Source organism: Thalassophryne amazonica, chromosome 11 (genome assembly GCF_902500255.1).
Source record: "Thalassophryne amazonica chromosome 11, fThaAma1.1, whole genome shotgun sequence".
NCBI lineage: Eukaryota > Metazoa > Chordata > Actinopteri > Batrachoidiformes > Batrachoididae > Thalassophryne > Thalassophryne amazonica.
In genome coordinates this window covers 3,889,681-3,911,125 of record NC_047113.1, presented here as the reverse complement: position 1 = coordinate 3,911,125, position 21,445 = coordinate 3,889,681, and the positions used below count along the sequence as shown (strand labels likewise).

Sequence of the window (21,445 nt, the reverse complement as noted above, 5' to 3'; positions counted from 1 at the left end):
TCTCTACTGTGGATAAATCAAAAGAATAAATTAAAGAATAAATTCGGATTGTTCACATCCTGCTCATCTTAACAGGACACATCCAGCCTGCTGTCACGATCTACTGCCTGGCTTCCAGAAGTCCAGTTTCTCTCCAGTCATATAAAAGGTAAAGCGTGTCGTCAGCACCTCGCAAGTTGTTTCATGTTACACAATTTCTGACTCATGGAAACTAAATAGAGCAGTGTTCGAAATGCCCATCAGGATGATTTAGAGAGAAAATTTGTTAATTTGCACAATTTTTAAACTTCAGAATTTAACTGACATGAGAGCAACACCTTGCAACTCACACGAGGAGAAGACAAACCCCCGTGACGGTTCACGAATATTTCATTAATTCCTCCGCAAATTCTCGACGTAGAGCTGGACTTCCCTCAGAAAGGGCATCCAGTGTAAAACTTGTGCCAAATTCAATATGGATCTGTACTTAATCAACTGGGGGCGCAAGCATACATACACACACACACACACACACTTTCAACCACTTACTCCAATTAAGGGTCACGGTGGGGCTGGAGCCTATCAAAGCAGTCATAGGGCATGAGGCAGGATACACCCAGGACAGGACGTAAGTCTGTCACAGGGCCACAAATAGACAAACAAATACATTCACACCCACACACACACCTACGGACAAGTCCAAGTTTCCAGTCCACCTAACCTGCATGTCTTTGGATGTGGGAGGAAACCGGAGCACCCGGAGGAAACCCACACAAACACGGGGAGTTCAACCTCTTGTTTGTTTTGTTTTTAATCATATGTCAAATTATGTTTATTGTACTTTTGCCACTTGGGAGTTCCATTCTATAGTTTAATCTAAGCCTTTATTTTTGTTATTGATCTCTTTTCAGTACTTACATTTGTTTTCTGGTTAATTCTTTGTTCTTTCACCTTATGTTTTCTTTATTTATTTCTGATTTATTAGAACTTGGGTTTGTTCATGAGTGGTTTTGGCATTTTGTTTAGATCACGGTGGTTTTAGGTTCACCTTTGAGTTGGGCCCTGTTCACTTTGCTTTTGTCTTACTGCACTCTCTTGTCTGGTGTTCAGGGCTTGGTGTGGGTGTGTCTGGTCCCTTCTGTTTGCCACACCCCTCTTCCAGAATGTTCTCCACACCTGTGTCTAGTTTCCTTAATTTCTACCTGTTTATTTAAAGTCTGCTTGCCTTATGTTGTCCGCCCGTTTGCTGTGCTTGTCGCCCTGTGTTTCAGCCCTCACCCCAACCTCAGTATCCATGCTCCAGTTTTGTTTTTGGTCTGACCAGCTGTGTATGACCTTGCCTCGTTTTTGTGACCTCGCATTCGCCTCAGCTCTGATGGCATTGTCTCTCTGTGCCACTGAACTCTGCCTGTTTTTGACCACACCATTGTCTTGTCCCTGCCTGTACCTCTGCTTCGCCGACTGTCCACCCGTGTGTCAAACCTGTGCCTGTTTCAAGATAAAGCCTTTGTTACTACTCCAACGCTTGTGTCCATGAGTCCTGCACTTGTGTCCAGTCACGCCTGTAAGCCTAACGAAGCCCGACAATAACAACAACAGTAAAGATCATCTGAAGCTTGGGCTTGTGGATGTTCTGTTCAGATCCCCGTCAGGCTGCAAAATCACTCTCTTAGAACCCTGTCACACCTTGACAATTTAGCTAGCGTATGCTGTCGTATGAAAAATGCGCCAAATACGCTACATACATTGAGTACGTTAATGCAGCTGTCACACCATGATGATTTAGCCAGCGTATGCTGTCAGCCCCGTTTCCACTGAGCAGTCCAGCTCTGTGCTGTACGGTATGATGCGGGTCAAAATGGATAAGTCTGGCATCATTTGTGTTTCTTTCGCTGGCAGAACCTTTTGTTTGGCAGGTGGAACACTTAAATATTGACAAGCACCTCAACAAGCACACGTACACTGTCGCACGGTGTAGCTTCTCCACACGGAGGCCAAACAGAGTAATTTTTTAACATTTTTTAAATTTTATTTTATTTTCTCTTGATGGATCATGGGGTTTATTTTCATTCCGTGCAGAATGCTGAAGAACTGACTGATTGCTGTGATAAATGGGAACATGAATGAATGAGCCACTGTGACTCTTTAAACTTTTAAAACTATAACACAATGCTAAAACATACTCAGCCGTATGAGCATTGTCTTCTTTATAGTTTGCAGTTGCTTAATTGGTATCCCAGTACAAAGATATATATATGTATATATATATATATATATATATATATACATATATATATATATATATATACATATATTATTTTCATTAATTATCAAGATCCTGTTGTCTTTCAGTACAGTTTGTACATGTTCAATAAAGCTCTTCTCTTAATCAATCATAAACAATATTTACGTTTTAACGGCATCTGAAGGAGGGCATGCGTGTTTGCATACATGAGCTTTTGACAAGAGTGGAAGTTAGCTTTGAGTTACTGGAAGTTAGCGTGCATACTGACATTCGCGAAATGTCTTGTAAATCACCGCAGAGGTGTTATCAGGTTACAAAAACAGGGGTTTCAGTTTTAGAAGTATGTACGAGTATTTGTCAATATAAAAGACTGTCCAGCTCTAGACCAAGAGTCTTTGGTGAGAAGAAACCAAGTTTACCTTTAACCAGAAGGTTCACTTTAAGCATGTGGAGTCAGTTCCAAGATGACAGATAAACTGTAATTTGTGTGATTAAAATTTCTATTATAGCAGACATAAGATGTGAAAGGGAAACTGTTTAGGCAATCTTGTTTGTTTCAGTCGCATTTTAGCATGGAAGACTGTCTTAAGAATATCTTCAGAAGCAGACCTTCACCAACTCCCTCTGACACAACAAAGAGCCTTGTCTTGAAAAGTTATTTGAGCCTCATCAGTGTGTTTTATTCCCCCAGACAGTTATTTGTGGGGAGGTGATGGTCTAGTGGTTAATCAGTGAGACCAGAGGATCCTCCGTTCTAACACTCGTCTGGCCAGAAAATCACTAAGGGCCCTTGGGCAACGTCCTTTTGGGCCCAGTCACAATAACTGAATTAAGGGAAAAAGTCAGAAGGCCACAAATTGTAGAGAAAAGGTGGATGAATATCCTTGCACCTTCCCCATCACCGAAAAGCCTGTGAATCACGAACACTAAAAGAAACTAAACAAATCCAAAAGTAATGAAAGAAAAACGAAGTGAACGTCGACTTCTTTAAACAAATTCAAAACAAAACATTCACGATGGCATGACCGACAGCGGCTATGAGACTGAGTGCAGCCTTGTCCAGCACTTACAGGGTTGGGATTTGGTTGTGTTGACAACAGGTGAGAGATGTTGTTTGTCTTCAGAAGAATAATGTGTGTCCACACGCAGGCCGGCCACAAACAGTTGGAACGTCCCGAGTTAAAGTAGTTGATAAAACATTCTTACAGTTGTTGTGTCTGTACGACAACGTTGCTTTTCATCACACACATGGACGAGTCATCAGCAATACAAGGATGTTACGTTCAGCTCGTCAGAGCTTTAGTTATCGAACCATTCAGATATCATCAAAGTTCCTGCAATACGTCAGACTTGGGAGCTTGGACGAAGTTGGATGACAGTCAAACGAAACGCTGACATCACGTAAACGACGCAAACGATAAGGAACCGTCAAGACAGAAAGCAAAAGGGGAATACAATCGAATTGAGGGTGTCGTCGGGATTCCTTCACGTTTCAACAGTTTGAAAATTCTGACAAAGTGCCAGTTGCAGGAACGAAGTCGGACGACGGTTAAATGATGCCTCTGAAAGTCAGCATAAGTTGTCCTTTGTTATTGCTGTGTGTACAGGGCTTAATACCCAAGTTGCTGCCAGTGTCTTAGCTAATTATAGGCCAATCTCCAACCTTCCTTTTCTCTCAAAAATTCTTGAAAGGGTAGTTGTAAAACAGCTAACTGATCATCTGCAGAGGAATGGTCTATTTGAAGAGTTTCAGTCAGGTTTCAGAATTCATCATAGTACAGAAACAGCATTAGTGAAGGTTACAAATGATCTTCTTATGGCCTCGGACAGTGGACTCATCTCTGTGCTTGTTCTGTTAGACCTCAGTGCTGCTTTTGATACTGTTGACCATAAAATTTTATTACAGAGATTAGAGCATGCCATATGTTGGGGAAGTGTCGTGACACGGACCCACAACAGGGGGCGTTAATGAAGGGACAATGGAATAGCCAAAAGGTAACAATTTAATGTTGTGAAGGTGCACAACGTAATACAGACAGATACAAATATGTGTTATATCAATCCGACAAAAGGTGACGTGTGGCAGGCTCGAAGATAGGAGATGTCCGGTGAGAGAAAAGCCGGAACCCACACAAGCCTCACCACCAACGGACCTGAAGAACACCGGAGCCGCCAAGCCCTGCGCCCCAGGTGGCCACTGTCTTCAGCAGTCAGACCCGGTACTGCTGGCAGAAAACAGAAACAGTTCTGGATGAGTGTGAGTCCGCACACTCAGTAATCCCACAGTCTGTGTTCAGTTAAGGAGGGAGAACCTCCACCTCCAATCACACACTCGTGCAGCTCCTGAGATAACCACTTATCTGGGTGGGGTGTGAGGCGAAGCCGTCGCAGTCCACACCAAACGCCAACTCCACAGACAGGGTATCCATCCTAGGAAAACGGCTGCAAAAAGAGATCAGACTAATACTTGAATTTTAAATTGAGCAGAGAAATTACCTGTATGGTAGAAGATTTCTCGGCGAGGAGGTGGAGTTGCAGTCCGGTCTTTATAGTGAAGGTGATGGGTGACAGCTGGTGTTGATAGATGACAGCTGTCACCTCCAGCGGCTCCGACGCCCTCTCGTGCTTGGAGCCCGCACTCCAAGCAGGGCGCCATCTGGTGGTGGTGGGCCAGCAGTACCTCCTCTTCAGCGGCCCACACAACACCATAGGTATTAAGGGCACTGCGCTGCGGTGGTTTGAATCATATTTATCTAATAGATTACAATTTGTTCATGTAAATGGGGAATCTTCTTCACAGACTAAGGTTAATTATGGAGTTCCACAAGGTTCTGTGCTAGGACCAATTTTATTCACTTTATACATGCTTCCCTTAGGCAGTATTATTAGACGGCATTGCTTAAATTTTCATTGTTACGCAGATGATACCCAGCTTTATGTATCCATGAAGCCAGAGGACACACACCAATTAGCTAAACTGCAGGATTGTCTTACAGACATAAAGACATGGATGACCTCTAATTTCCTGCTTTTAAACTCAGATAAAACTGAAGTTATTGTACTTGGCCCCACAAATCTTAGAAACATGGTGTCTAACCAGATCCTTACTCTGGATGGCATTACCCTGACCTCTAGTAATACTGTGAGAAATCTTGGAGTCATTTTTGATCAGGATATGTCATTCAAAGCGCATATTAAACAAATATGTAGGACTGCTTTTTTGCATTTATGCAATATCTCTAAAATCAGAAAGGTCTTGTCTCAGAGTGATGCTGAAAAACTAATTCATGCATTTATTTCCTCTAGGCTGGACTATTGTAATTCATTATTATCAGGTTGTCCTAAAAGTTCCCTGAAAAGCCTTCAGTTAATTCAAAATGCTGCAGCTAGAGTACTGACGGGGACTAGAAGGAGAGAGCATATCTCACCCATATTGGCCTCTCTTCATTGGCTTCCTGTTAATTCTAGAATAGAATTTAAAATTCTTCTTCTTACTTATAAGGTTTGAATAATCAGGTCCCATCTTATCTTAGGGACCTCGTAGTACCATATCACCCCAATAGAGCGCTTCGCTCTCAGACTGCAGGCTTACTTGTAGTTCCTAGGGTTTGTAAGAGTAGAATGGGAGGCAGAGCCTTCAGCTTTCAGGCTCCTCTCCTGTGGAACCAGCTCCCAATTCAGATCAGGGAGACAGACACCCTCTTTACTTTTAAGATTAGGCTTAAAACTTTCCTTTTTGCTAAAGCTTATAGTTAGGGCTGGATCAGGTGACCCTGAACCATCCCTTAGTTATGCTGCTATAGACGTAGACTGCTGGGGGGTTCCCATGATGCACTGTTTCTTTCTCTTTTTGCTCTGTATGCACCACTCTGCATTTAATCATTAGTGATCGATCTCTGCTCCCCTCCACAGCATGTCTTTTTCCTGGTTCTCTCCCTCAGCCCCAACCAGTCCCAGCAGAAGACTGCCCCTCCTTGAGCCTGGTTCTGCTGGAGGTTTCTTCCTGTTAAAAGGGAGTTTTTCCTTCCCACTGTCGCCAAGTGCTTGCTCACAGGGGGTTGTTTTGACCTTTGGGGTTTTTACGTAATTATTGTATGGCCTTGCCTTACAATATAAAGCGCCTTGGGGCAACTGTTTGTTGTGATTTGGCGCTATATAAATAAAATTGATTGATTGATTGAGTGTGGAGTGAGCGCCTTGCATGGCAGCACCCTGATCTTCGGTGTGTGTGTGAATGGATGAATGTGAGGCATCAATGTAAAGCACCTTGAGCTTCTGATATAGATGGAAAAGCGCTATATAAATGCAGTTCATTTCAAATTGCAGTTCTTTTCAGACACACACTTACATGTCAGAGAGCCAAATTTATTTAGTTGATTTTTTTTTTTTTTTTTTGCCATCTGCTTGCAGTTAATGAAATTTGCTGATGGACAACAAGATAACACACACGGGCTATTGAACACAGCAAATGAGCTTCATTAGCATTTATTTGGCAACGACATGAAGAAATTCCTTTCACTGTATTTCATTTATCTGAGTAGATATTTACATTTTTATTTCTCATCTGTGTTGAAATTGTGCCATATGCAGCACATTTTCACTTTTGGAAAAAGCTACAGCTATTACATACAGACATTAATACAATTTGGTAAAAAATAAGGCTTCATTATGTCAAGGAACCTCAAATAAGTACATTCTTAATTTGTTGCTAACAAATTTAATGCAGCAACAAATATTGTTGATGTTGTTCTCTTTGCTCATAATAAAACCTGATTTATTTTCATGCTTCAATGTATGCATCATATATTTAAAGAATTTTAAACTATCATTGTAAATATTTGCTTTTCTTCTTCATAATATATTTTTGTGCAATAGTTTATTTAAGAGCTAGTCCACTGCAACATGACACACTGCTAATTTATCAGTTTACTTTTATTTCCTTTATTTTGATCACTATGGTTTCTTGGGAAAGGCTCTTAATTCCCAAGTTTCTCCCAGTGTGCTGTTGTTTGCTGTCTTTCATGGCAGCATGCTGGCATCAGTATGTGACTGGATGAATGTGAGGCATCACTGTAAAACACTTGTGCATCTACACCAGATGGAAAAGTGATATCTGCTGTTTGAGGTGCATATGTGAATTTTACACAGTATCAGATAAACTTTGTTCTTAACATAAGACCTAGTTTTGGGTTGCACAGTCACTTTCTGCTGCCTCTGCACTTGACCAAACCTTGTTTGAATACCAACATACCCATGGGTGTACAACACACGTGCAGTTGCACCTTGAAAAATGTGGGTACTAAAGGTGAAATACTTGCTCTGATGTGTCAGGTGGAAGGCAGGGCCCAAAGTGTCTTAGTAAGTTGTTGAGCTACCATGTGACAACAGAACGGCTTTAATGCACCTTGGTGTTGAATCCTGAAGTTTCTGCAACTCTGCCAGAGTAATAACAAACCCTTCTTCCAAACAATACTTTGCCATTTAGTGTTTTTGTAGTGGCTACACTCTCTCTCTCTTCTGCGTTATGTTTCTGTTGCGACTCCTCTCGCTCACTCCCCTCGGGACTCGAACTCACTATCTCCAGCATGGGAGGTGGACTCTCTATCCAAACCCGGGTTCTGGCTTGAGTGGCCAGAGTGTCCTTTGTTTGTCGGTGGAGTGAGGCCTATTGAGTATCACATGCACAGTGACTCCTGCTGGCCTCCATCAGACTTTGATGTACTGCAGAATGCTGAAGAACAGATTGATGCAAACTTTCTGTTGGTATTCAAGCTGCATTGAGGTCTGGTGACTGCCAAAGTATATGAATCACATCACTCACAGTCACCAAACCATTCTGTGACCTCTTGTGCTCAATTGATGGGGCATTCTTCATGTTTCTCTAATCATTTGATCAGTATTTTCCTTTGATTTGTCATCTGTCACTGCATTCATGTAGAAAAGTAGCTGAAATCATGGCTTTAATAAACAAAATAAATGCACATAGTCTATTAATATACAGATAATGAATGCTTATGAGTGCAATGGTAATGGTTTCATGAGCTGAAAGATGGAATGTTCAATTCAACTTGACTTCACCTCATTGAATGTTCCATTCAATGAGGTGAAGTTAATGTGTTGCAGGCATCCATTTCAAAATGAGTAAATAATTGCACAAAACAAAAAAGGTCTATCAGTTTGAACATTAAATATCTTGCCTTTGTGGTGTATTCAATTGAATATAGGTCAGAATTGAGGTTGTATGTTGCTTCTTAAAACCAGACTGGAAAGTGTTTAAAATGTTATTTGATTCTAGGACAGAGGTAGGCTTTCATGTGCCATGAAGGGCCAAGACACTGCTGGATTTCCGTACTACCAATCACCTCAGCAAGTGATTTCATTCATGACCAGGTGTCTCAGCAGGTGGTTTCATTGACAATCAGGTGTTTATGTTCAGGGGAGAAGCTTATCAGCAACCCACCTGCTGAGGTGATTGGTTGTAAGGAAAACCTGCAGTGTCTCGGCTCTCACTGCCCACCCCTGCTCTAGGAAGTCATTCAGTTGATCACAGGCACAACTTTTCAAATAGTTTTGCCAAAATGTATAATTTTGAAATAGGTCTGTAATTGTTCACATTTGAAGGCTTTTTTAGCGGTGTTATGAGAAAGGCAGATTTGCAGACTTTCATGGAGTTTGTTCATGCGGCTCAAATTAAAGATAATAGTTAGAGGTTTGGCAATCACGTCTGCAGCCAATTTTAGAAAAAAAACCCATCAGGACCAGCTGATTTTTTTTTAATCCAGCATCTTCAATGCACCGCAGACCTCAGCGGCACACGGGTTTGAACTGAAATGGGCAATCAATAGGAGGACATCTTATCCAGCAGATTCTGTATTTGAAGTAGTTTTTTGGGCCAGTGTTGAGGGAATTGAACAAATTCCTGCTTTAATGAAAGGCTCATTGAAGTGATCTGACATGGCACGTTTATCAGTCAAATTTGTGGCATCTTTGACCAGGAAATTGGGCAGCTCACTAGTAGTCATAACACCAGAAGCAGATCTCACAACCTTGCAGAACTTTTAAATTTTTGGTGATTTTGGATAAATAAAATTCAGATTTAGCCTTCTTAATTAGAAAGTTGTGTTTGTTACGGAGTTTTCCGTGCGTTGGACCAGCCATGGTCCCTTTCTTTTAGGTTTCCAATTTTGGAAGAAAACCAAGGATTGTCCAGCCCTTTAATTGTTAATTTACGTAGTGGAGCATGTTTATTAATTGGCTTCAATAATTTATTATGGAAAAACTGCCAGTTCATGTAAAAAAAAAAAAAAACCTGTTCCCAAAGATGTTTAAAGTCTCTTTTGAGTACTGTGCATGGTATGGCTTTTGGTAGTTTGGTATTCCCAAGCTTGGAAGCTTGGAACAACCTCCCAGTCACAATCAGGGAGAGCACCACTTTCACTACTTTCAAAGGACAACTGAAAACTTGGTTACTGGCAAATCAGACATGCAACCATCTGGAGCCTAAAACACAATTCACCTGTGGAGGCACCACTCAAGTTTCTTTTTCAGTTATATGTACACAGTACCCTCGTGTGTTTAATTTTATTAAACGGTTTAGTAGTCTTTACACAGTAAACTTGTGTATGACACTATATATATATATATATATATATATATATATATATATATATATATATATATATATATATATATATATATATATATATATATGAGGTCTATTAGAAAAGTATCCTACCTTTTTATTTTTTTCGGCTGCGAGCCAACGCACCAATCCGTCCGCACGTCTTTCATTTAAAAAATCTCCTTTAACAGTGGAATGTCCGGATAAACTGCTGATCCCGACCTCTTCTGAAAGTTCTCTGTTCTTTCACAACGTCCTGGGTCAACAGAGGCTTAAATTTGGAGGTTTTCAGCTTGAAACAGGATGACGACGTCGCCTTGGAGCGCTGCGCGACGTCCCACTCCGTGGGAAGTCCTTACAGCAATAGAAACAATCCAAAATCTGTCATTAGCCGTTAAAATTTTCACCGAAAACCAGCTGAATTTCTCGAATGGTGTCCACTCGGATGTGCCTCACAGTTTTGGAAAAAATTTTGATGAAGCACAGCGCCAGTCTCTCAGCAACTTCTCAGACAAAGGAATTCCGACGAGGGGGCTGGACGACTCCTCCCACAAGGCGTGCTCACAGGCGAATGACATCACCGACAGGCGTGAAAAAACTCTTGCATGCCCACGAGGGTTCAAGCTTGGCTGATGTAATCACACGTGATTCAAATCCATATGGTTTTTTAAAAAATAATAAGGTTGGATACTTTTCTAATAGACCTCGTGTGTGTGTATATATATATATATATATATATATATATATATATATATAGATGGATGGATGGATGGATGGATGGATGGATGGATGGATGGATGGATGTGTGTGTGTGAAAGATGTTATTTCTGGCCAAAAATGAAGCGAAGTTAGCAGCTAGCGACACCAGGAAGTGACGTCACCACATTAATGTCTGTGAGATCATACCATAAAATTAGGTACAGAATGTGGCTTTTTAACCTCTTAAAATAGGTCAAGGTTAGTCATCTTTGAACTTGTCCAAAGTCTGTGTTCCAAGAATACAGTAATCGGACTGGACTTATACTGAGCACAGACAGATGGACAAGAAACCTTCACAATACCTGATGACCATAATTGATGGCCTCGGGAAAAAATACAAAACAAAATTTTCAATATTTTATACTCTGTCTTTCAGTTGACATGCAAAATTTTGTCAGAGATGAGTTTCCTCAGGATTCATTGAAATCTAAGTTAGAATGTTGATGTTTCAAACAGGTTTAGACACAAGTATCTCTTTGAATAAGTAGGGAAGAAGTCCGTATGGCTGAGGGTCTGTTGTTTGACCAAAGAACTGCACCATCTTTTGTCACATAGGTACAACTTTATCTGTCGTTTTTGTTTGTTTATCACTGAAGGCATCACCACTGTCCTGACCATGACAACCCTCAGCATCAGTGCACGGCACTCCCTTCCCAAGGTGTCATACGCCACTGCAATGGACTGGTTCATCGCAGTCTGCTTTGCCTTCGTCTTCTCAGCCCTCATTGAGTTTGCTGCTGTTAACTACTTTACCAACGCACAGACGGAGCGGGCCAAAAGGAAGCCAGCCAAATGTCCGCCTGTGCCACAAACCACGCCTGTCAAGGTCAAAGACATGGAGGAGGTGCTGCAGGTGATTTCTCCTCTTTTAAAGTGCCAAATCTGACAGCACTTTTCTTACACAGAATATCTGTGTGTCTGTCTGTCTGTCTGAAGTAAAGGAGAAAACACAGAACACACTTCTGGCAGTCAAGCTAACCATCTGCAGCAAAATCACCTACCAGTGAGCAAGTTGTATTTGAACTTGCTAACAATCTTGCAGGCACATATTCTCTCTGAGTGCTGTCTCATTTCAAAATCTATTGACTCAATATCATAAATTTATTTTGCAGCAGTTAACATATAACTGGATCTGTAATTATGAAGCAGTTTTATATCTTTAGTGTTTATACGATTGTGGGAATGCATTGTGGAAGCAAAGATGTAGTTTTTTTCAACTATATGTTCTTCTCAAGATGTAATGTCAAGTCATGTTTAGCAGCATGTGCTGGTGTCATACTTTGCCACTTTCACAAAACCACAGAATTGCCTTGGGTCTTGGATGGTAACCACCCAGTTAGACAACCACCCCATCCTCACTTCTTGATAGTAACCATTTATTTGCCACAGCCAGGTGAAGTGTAAGTATTCCTTTGACCTTCTCCACCCACTGGGATTCTCAGTCTTCAGGCATCTATGTGCTTGATCAAGAAATGTGTAGATGTGTAGAGAAATACCATACCAACTTTCAGTTTTCAATTTCAATTTATTTTCATTTATATAGCGCCAAATCACAACAGAGTTGCCTCAAGGCGCTTCACACAGGTAAGGTCTAACCTTACCAACCCCCAGAGCAACAGTGGTAAGGAAAAACTCCCTCTGAGGAAGAAACCTCAAGCAGACCAAAGGGGTGACCCTCTGCTTGGGCCAAACTTTATTTATAAAGCACCTTAAACGGCCAACGCTGACACAAGGTGCTACACAATACAAATTAAAACACAATATGATAAAAAGAACCACTAAAAAGCAACTAAAAATATCAAACTAAGCCTACTTGGTGTTGAAAGCCAAGGAAAAAAGATAGGTTTTTAAACAAACTTTAAAATAACCAAAGAGGGTGCCTCCCTAACGCCCAGAGGCAAGCTGCTCCACAGTTTGGAAGCAATAACAGAAAAAGTCCTGTCCCCCCTGAGCTTTCTTTTCGACCTTGGCTCTTGCAGGAGTAGCTGGTCAGCCGACCTCAGAGACCGACAAGGTATATAAGGCTGAAGAAGCCCAGAGAGGTACGATGGAGCTAAACCATGGAGGCACTTAAAAATGGACATAAGAATTTTAAAATGTGCCAACAACCAGTGAAGTGCAGTAACATGGCTAAAATGTCAAAGTTGATGCTCCCTCACAATGCAAATGATACTCCTTATCATAGTCTCCCTAAGTAACCACTTGTTTGAGACAGTATCATTGCAGTCATGCCCAAGGATCCTCCAGAGAGATCTGGTACCAAAAGCATCTTGCCATCGCCTTAGATCTTTGGTTAATGTCCAAGTCTTACAACCACAGTAAAGACAGGCAGGACCATAAAGAGTTGGACCTTTGCTATCCAGCAGAGATATCAGCATCAAAAAACACCTCTGTCCAGTGACCTCATGACTCTATAAGCTCTTCCCAAGTGTGTCTTAGGCTCAAAGGCAGAGGACCCAGAGAAATGAATGTTACTGCTGAGATAAGTGAATGTCTCTCCAAATGTAACACTTTCACCACACTTCTGATGACGGAGTGTAGGAAGTCATTAAAAATGTGGATCTTATTCTTGATCCAAAACCATCACAAGCCCATATCCTCTGATTCCTCAATCAGTTTGTCAGGTGCTGCAATGAGAGTATCCATTGATTTTCCAAAGATCACAACATTGTCCGTGATGTTATAACGCTCAACTTATCAAGAAAAGCACCTAAGTCACTGTTTTCCACAACCTTTCCCAACACCCAGTCCATGCTAGCATTGAAGAGTGTGGGAGCAGAACACATAGCAGGTGAACAGCTGTGAAAAACTCAGACCCTGTCCCTCTGCTCGTGTAGTACTCACAGTATCTGTGGGTAGGCTGGCTATGATGTCCAGAAACGTCTTGGAGATCCCATAAATTCTCAGGATGTCACAGAGAGAGCCCAATCCCCTGAATTGATGGTTAGGCTACACTGCTGTATTTGCATTGCATTTTATGAGTACGAGCAGAGCTAGAATATGGTTGATGGTTGACTTCTGAGCATGAAGTCAGACTGTTGCTGGCAGCATCTTAGCTGGAACAGAATCCTATTCACAATAATGGGGAGGTGATGGTCTAGTGGTTAAAGCATTGCGGCTTGAGAGCAGAAAGATCCTCGGTTCAAATCCCAGCCTGACTGGAAAACACTAAGGGCCCTTGGGCAGGTACTTTAATCCCCCTATTGCTCCTGGTGTGTAGTGAGCACCTTGTACAGCAGCAGCCTGACATCGGGGTCAAACGTGAGACATCATTTGTAAAGCTTTTGTGCGTCTGATGCAGATGGAAAAGCGCTATATAATGCAGTCCATTTACCTTTTACCATAGTCCTTGCAAGCACCTTCCTCGGCGCACAGGGCAGTGTAATACCCTAAAGTTATTGCAATCCATGCAATCATCCTTTCCTTTCCAGATGGGGCAGTAAGTCTTTTCTTCCAGTCTGAAGGGATGATGCCTATTTCCCAGATTGAAACAAAAGATTGTTTGCAGTGCCAGGAGAGAACACAAGCTCCTCCAGCCTGGAGGAGCTCAGCTGTGATGCAGCAGATTCATGGAGATTTCCCTGCTCTCAGTTGGTTGATAGCTTTTTCAATCTCACTGAAATTTGGTTGTTCGCATTTGACTGGAGAATCAGTGCACCATGATAGTAGAGCAGAGACATCTGTCAGGACTGAACCTACTTCTGCCTTAACTGCATGGTGATGAGGTGTAGGTTGTAGGAATGAAGTGCTTTGATCTCTTTGTAAACAGGCAGAGGGTCACTAGACCACAGATGGTGAGTCACTGAACACAGCCTCCACTACAAACACTTCCACTCTTCAGGACATTACATCCCACGTCCTCAGCTCCTTCTACAGTCTAAAACACTGATGATTTTTTTTTTTTTCCATGTGTGTGTTCTTCTCAAATTAAAGACTTTACTGCCACAAACTGACAATGCATATTTTGGTTTCACTGTAACTACTTAAAGTTGCTCTCTTCATTCCAAATCTCAAGAGTGGTGTAATCACGTCTGAATACAGAATAGTGACAACAGCACTTCAGTGGATTAGAATGTTGCCAAGGCAACGCAATCTGGGTAAAGGAAAAAATGAACACTGTTTTCCTTGAGTGAGACCCGACTGGCACTTGGGTCAAATTTCTGCTGATGTTTCCAGTCAGTTAGTGTTTCTTTTTTTTCCCACCTCTTCCAAGATAAAAAGCAAATCAACCATCAATGCGCCTCCTCTGCTGCATGTGGGAAACAATAAAATTGGATCCTTTCAGTGAAGAGGGGGGTGGGATTATTCCAAAAAATGCCTTAGCGCCAGCATCATGCTCAACCTGCTTGAACACATCAGCTCTCAAAGGATAAGCTCCTTTGACGCTGCACTGTATTACCGCCCCGATGCTGCACTGCCTAATTTTCTTCTTAAGCTTGTGTGAAATGAGTAAAATCCTCCCTAAGTCACATCTGTGTTGCACACGGTCTTTGGGCTGCTTCCAGATGACGACCATCTGTGTCAAGAGGAGTGTTATCAGATAAACATGGCGTGGTCTAGATCACCCAGACTGCTTTTCAGAAATTAAAACTACCATTTGCTTCTTTTAGTCTCCTCGTGTGAGCATTTAATCGCCTACAAACGCCTTCAATGAGAAACTAAAAGAGAAATAACAATCATTTGCATGAGAAGAGTTTTGTTGAACCATGTAATTTATTTGGCTGTTTCTTCCTGAAATTTGGATATGAAGCCACTTACATTAGCTTTATGTTTTTACAAGACTAAACTTCATCTTGCAAAAAAATTAAATCTATGTACGAGGTCTGTAGAAAAGTAACGGACCTTTTTATTTTTTGCAAAACTATATGGATTTGAATCATGTGTGATTGCATCAGCCAAGCTTGAACCTTCATGCGCATGCGTGAGTTTTTTCACGCCTGTCAGTTGCGTCATTCCCCTGTGAGCACACCTTGTGGGAGGAGTGGTCCAGCCCCCTCGGCAGATTTTCATTGTCAGGAAATTGGCTGATCGCACTGCCGCTTTGCTTCATCAAATTTTTTCAGAAAGTGTGACAGACAGCCAGTGGAAACCATTTGGAAAATTCAGATGGCTTTCAGTGAAGATCTTATGGGGATCACACAGATTAAGGACAATTACAACTGGATAAAGACGGCCCACTGCGGCGGATGGCGCGTCGCGCACCGAGCGGCAATCAACAGCTCAAACGACCAGATCATTTCCAAAGTGAACACTTTGTTGATCCGGGATGTCGTCTGACTACCAGAGAAATGTCAAGACAGCTGGCATAGCACTTTTCGGCACATTCCACTGTTACAGGAGTTTTTGTAATGGAAAGAGGAGCGAAGAAATTCGCCACAGAGCCGCTCATGGCGCGGAACGAAAGCACCTCCGTGTTGGTCTCATAGGACAAGCCCTAAAATGCCCAGCTCTTGCACCATTCGGAAAATTCAGACGGCTTTCGGTGGCTTTTCAGTCGTGTGACTATCCGAGAAACTGTGGATGAGCTGGACATGCCACAACATGTCCTGTGAGGCTTCATCACGGCGTTGCTTTTTGTTCTGTGCCCTGCGCCTCCATCCCGACGCGCAAATTCCTCCACATGTCTTTTCATGACAAAAACTCCTGTAACAGTGAATATGCCGTTCATTTCCAAAGTAAACCACTTTGTTGATCCAGGATGTCATTGACTACCACAGAAATGGCACAAGAGTTTGACATCAGCACTTTTCGGCATGAAAAACATGCGGACGGAGGCGCAGGGCACAGAACAAAAAGCAACGCTGTGATGAAGCCTCACAGGACATTTGTGGCATGTCCAGCTTGTCCACAATTTCTCGGATAGTCACACGACTGAAAAGCCACCAAAAGCCGTCTGAATTTTCCGAATGGTGCAAGAGCTGGGCATGTCAGGGCTTGTCCGGTGAGACCAACACGGAGGTGCTTTTGTCCCGCGCCATGAGCGGCTCTGTGGTGAATTTCTCCGCTCCTCTTTCCATTACAAAAACTCCTGTAACAGTGGAATGTGCCGAAAAAGTGCTATGTCCAGCTGTCTTGCCATTTCTCTGGTAGTCAGACGACGTCCCGGATCAACAAAGCGCTCACTCTGGAAATGATCTGGTCGTTTGAGCCTGTCGATTGCCGCTCGGTGCGCGACGCGCCATCCGCCGCTGTGGGCCATCTTTAATCCAGTTGTAATTGTCCTTAATCTGTGTGATCCCCATAAGATCTTCACCGAAAGCCATCTGAATTTTCCAAATGGTTTCCACTTGGCTGTCTGTCACACTTTCTGAAAACATTTTGATGAAGCAAAGGGGCAGTCGATCAGCCAATTTCCTGACAATGAAAATCCGCCGAGGGGGCTGGACCACTCCTCCCACAAGGCGTGCTCACAGGCAAATGACGCAACCGACAGGCATGAAAAAACTCACGCATGCGCACAAAGGTACAAGCTTGGCTGTTGCAATCACACATGATTCAAATCCATATAGTTTTTGCAAAAAATAAAAACTTACTTTTCTAACAGACCTTGTATTTAATTGCTAAAATGTACAATAGGCAAGTCTTGAATGCTTTTGTATGTGTGTTGTATTTTCTACTGACATACAGTAGTGTTCAGAATAACAGTAGTGCTATGTGACTAAAAGATTAATCCAGGTTTTGAGTATATTTCTTATTGTTACATGGGAAACAAGGGTACCAGTAGATTCAGTAGATTCTCACAAATCCAACAAGACCAAGCATTCATGATATGCACACTGTTAAGGCTATGAATTGGACTATTACTAAAACAAGTAGAAAAGGGGGTGTTCACAATAATAGTAGCATCTGCTGTTGACACTACAAACTCAAAACTTTTATGTTCAAACTGCTTTTTTTTTAGCAATCCTGTGAATCACTAAACTAGTATTGAGTTGTATAACCACGTTTTTCATGATTTCTTCACATCTGCGAGGCATAATTTTGTTGGTTTGGAACCAAGATTTTGCTGGTTTACTAGTGTGCTTGGGGTCATTGTCTTGTTGAAACATCCATTTCAAGGGCATGTCCTCTTCAGCATAAGGCAACATGACCTCTTCAAGTATTTTGACATATCCAAACTGATCCATGATACCTGGTATGTGATATATAGGTCCAACACCATAGTAGAAGAAACATGCCATATCATGATGCTTGCACCACCATGCTTCACTGTCTTCACTGTGAACTGTGGCTGAATTCAGAGTTTGGGGGTCGTCTCACAAACTGTCTGCGGCCCTTGGACCCAAAAGAACAATTTTACTCTCATCAGTCCACAAAATATTCCTCCATTTCTCTTTAGGCCAGTTGAATGTGTTCTTTGGCAAATTGTAACCTCTTCTGCACGTCTTTATTTAACAGAGGGACTTTGCGGGGGATTCTTGCAAATAAATTAGCTTCACACAGGCGTCTTCTAACTGTCACAGCACTTACAGGTAACTCCAGACTGTCTTTGATCATCCTGGAGCTGATCAATGGGTGAGCCTTTGCCATTCTGGTTATTCTTCTATCCATTTTGATGGTTGTTTTCCATTTTCTTCCACGCTTCTCTGTTTTTTTTTGTCCATTTTAAAGCATTGGAGATCATTGTAGATGAACAGCCTATAATTTTTTGCACCTGCGTATAAGTTTTCCCCTCTCCAATCAACTTTTAATCAAACTACGCTGTTCTTCTGAACAATGTCTTGAACGTCCCATTTTCCTCAGGCTTTCAAAGAGAAAAGCATGTTCAACAGGTGCTGGCTTCATCCTTAATAGGGAACCTGATTCACACCTGTTTGTTCCACAAAATTGACAAACTCACTGATCTGAATGCCACACTACTATTATTGTGAACACCCCCTTTTCTACTTTTTTTTTACTAATAGCCCAATTTCATAGCCTTAAGAGTGTGCATATCATGAATGCTTGGTCTGTTGGATTGTGAGAATCTACTGAATCTACTGGTACCTGTTTCCCATGTAACAATAAGAAATATACTCAAAACCTGGATTAATCTTTTTAGTCACATAGCACTACTATTATTCTGACCACTACTGTATACACCTAATATTTTATTTTCTCATAACTCTTTTAAATTAAGACCATCACTCATGTCATAGCATGTGCCAAAGAATTTCACTGTAATTAAATTTATTTCTGGGAATAAGACAGGAACGTATAACAGCAGGGAAATGGAATCATCCAAAACTGGCACATTCATATCCCAGGATGATGTTAGTGGATGGCTTGTGGATGATGAAAAACAAGAACATTTTGACAAAAATAATACACATATAACGTATCAGTATGACAGACCACAGGTTATTAGACCTTGGAAATACTACAATTCAGTTAAACACATGGATTTTAATTTTGGTGATTCCATCACTGCAATTTAGAAGGTTCACAACTTAAAATTTATATCTATTTTTCTCTTTTACAGCAAAATCAAGATTCCAATGGGAATCTAAGGAAGCGGCTCAATTACGTCTCCCACCCAGAGTCCCGCAGCGGCCGCAGAGCCCAATCTTCACACCACATCACAGGAGTAGGAGTCACAGTGAGACAGCCACGGCCTTTTGCCAGCAGACTGTGAAACGGCAGCTCCAGCCCCTGTCGCGCTACAGCCGAAATCGGAAAGCTTACTCAGTGTGGCGTCTTCCTCTGCCCAGCTGGTGAAAAGTACTCCTCAGGTTGCAGCGTCCACACCAGACGTGACGGCAGGAACGCCATGCAGACAGAATGCCAGCTCCCTCATCCCTCCAGCATCTTTTAGGGCCAAAGCTGGAACGTATCCAGATGATGGGGACAAATTGGAGCTAAAGCAGACACCGTGTTCGCAGCCACCACTGCAGGTACAGGTGGAAACCAGCAAAATGACAAGTACGCACGGATCCTGTTCCCCAGTGTCCTTTGGAGCATTTAACATGGTTTACTGGGTAGTGTACTTGTCCAAGGACACTATGGTGGATAAAGATGGCTAGTCTTTTTCTCATAGCGGAGTGGTGATTATATCGTTAAATGGGATTCGTCTAAGGAATATGGCAAACTTGTTTTGGCCAACAGACAAACAAATGTGCTTGGCAGGCATTTCCAAATCCTGGACAACATGTTCAGAGCATTATTGTTTTTTTCCCAAGTCCTCTAGCAGCAAGCACGAGAACAAATCAACCAAATTAGAAATACCTGACTCGACATAAGAGCACCTGCACACTGGAATACGCTGCTGTCCTCTTTACGTCTTACTACGTCGGACTGTAAAAAGTCTTCAACTGCCTCATGATTCTTTTTGGTGGGCAGCCAAGATAAATATAGGATTGTTTTCCTATTCTTGTGTCTAGCAGCACCTGGCAAGATGTTTGGATCTGAATACCTCTGTCCTACAATGACTGTATCATACTTGTGTAAATATATGCATTTAGAAAGGTGAATTGATTAATATTTAATGCTCGCAGTGTATTTCCATTTGAGTACTGCTGTAGGACTTGCTTTGGTGCCTGGTAAGCAGGCTCGATTATGCTGAGTGCATTAGGACTGCCAAGGATCTCTGGTGTTCCACCTGTGATTCCAGGATGACTTACTGTTAGAAGCAGTTGCAAAAAATGATATTTCTGCAATACAGACCAAATAAATTTTATTAACTAACAAAACCAGGTAGGTTTTAGTCAGAACCAGTCTAAGTGAAGTCTGCTGTGTGACCAGGGCCTTATCAGCCCTGCTTGGAAAATGTAATCAGAAGCTTTGAAATATCTCTCCTGTGCAGCACTTTCAAGGCATTTTTCTGACACATGATGGATTTTATAATCTGGAAATGCCAAAACACTGAGGTGAAATTTGGGGATACTGTCCCCTATGAAAGTACAACAGCACGTTGTGCTACACAACTGAGTTTGAGATCATGAGGTGAGTATGAGAAAACCATCTTTGAAAAGGTAACTTTTATACCCCAGTACATGTGTCTAGATTTGTTAGACAGCAGAAAATAGCACATTCTGTGTCAGACCACCCAGTGTTGCAGTGTGTAAAAATATTAAAGTGAATATCACTTAATATTTGGATTCTGTAGCAATGATGTCACATCCCCTTAACAACCACTCAGCTCGTTCTACACAAACTGTTACTGTGGGGAAAATGAAAGCTTTGCTGATCGCCTCGTTAGCTTCTTACTTTCTGATGAGCCAAAACCAATTACATCAAGGGGAAAAATCACTACAAATCTGATTAGGCCACATAAAAAAAAAACAAAATGCTGAGATTGACACGACTACAATTCCATCAGTCACGGCCTGCTTTCTGGCGGTGGCACATTGTAACATCAGCGTCATTGGTTTAATATTGCTTTATCTGTATTTATGATTTATAATGTGCGAACAGAGTGAACAGGTGATAAAAGGTGCAACTCTGATATAAAATTGCCATCCTTTTATTGAATAAGAGCAGCGTATCGGTGGTGTAGGAAGCACTCTGGGCACAGACTAAGTTTATATTCTATTACCAAACTCATGATTAATACATTAAATATGTATGTATAACTTTCCATATTTGTTTGTTCCTTCATTACTTCACATAAGGATAACAAAAGTTCATACGTCACTCAAAACACAGTGGCCATTTTTAAGAAGTAGTGTAAAACTAGTTTGAACGTTATGAATACGTCACGTCGTACCTTGGCGATCTCTTGCTTTCAGTAAACTGCATCAAGCCTGCGACTGACTGACTTCATCAGATTGTTGGTTACTGTTGTTGTTGTTTCTCCTTTTACAGCAGCCTGAGTTGAGACTAACTGGAAAACATCCGTCTGAAATACTTAAAAACACACTGAA

At 41.8% G+C, this 21,445-nt stretch overlaps 1 protein-coding gene across 1 annotated transcript in view; it reads left to right on the top strand.

Annotated features, from left to right (window-relative positions):
- gabra4 (gamma-aminobutyric acid type A receptor subunit alpha4) overlaps positions 1–20,049 on the top strand; it is a 132,567-nt gene extending 112,518 nt beyond the window's left edge. Inside the window, 7 exon segments of the mRNA XM_034181902.1 lie at positions 11,201–11,457; positions 19,066–19,238; positions 19,240–19,375; positions 19,377–19,428; positions 19,431–19,466; positions 19,469–19,524; positions 19,526–20,049. Of these exon segments, the coding sequence (XP_034037793.1) occupies positions 11,201–11,457; positions 19,066–19,238; positions 19,240–19,375; positions 19,377–19,428; positions 19,431–19,466; positions 19,469–19,524; positions 19,526–19,606 (791 nt within the window). The 3' untranslated portion in view covers positions 19,607–20,049.
- The last annotated feature ends 1,396 nt before the right edge of the window (positions 20,050–21,445 follow it).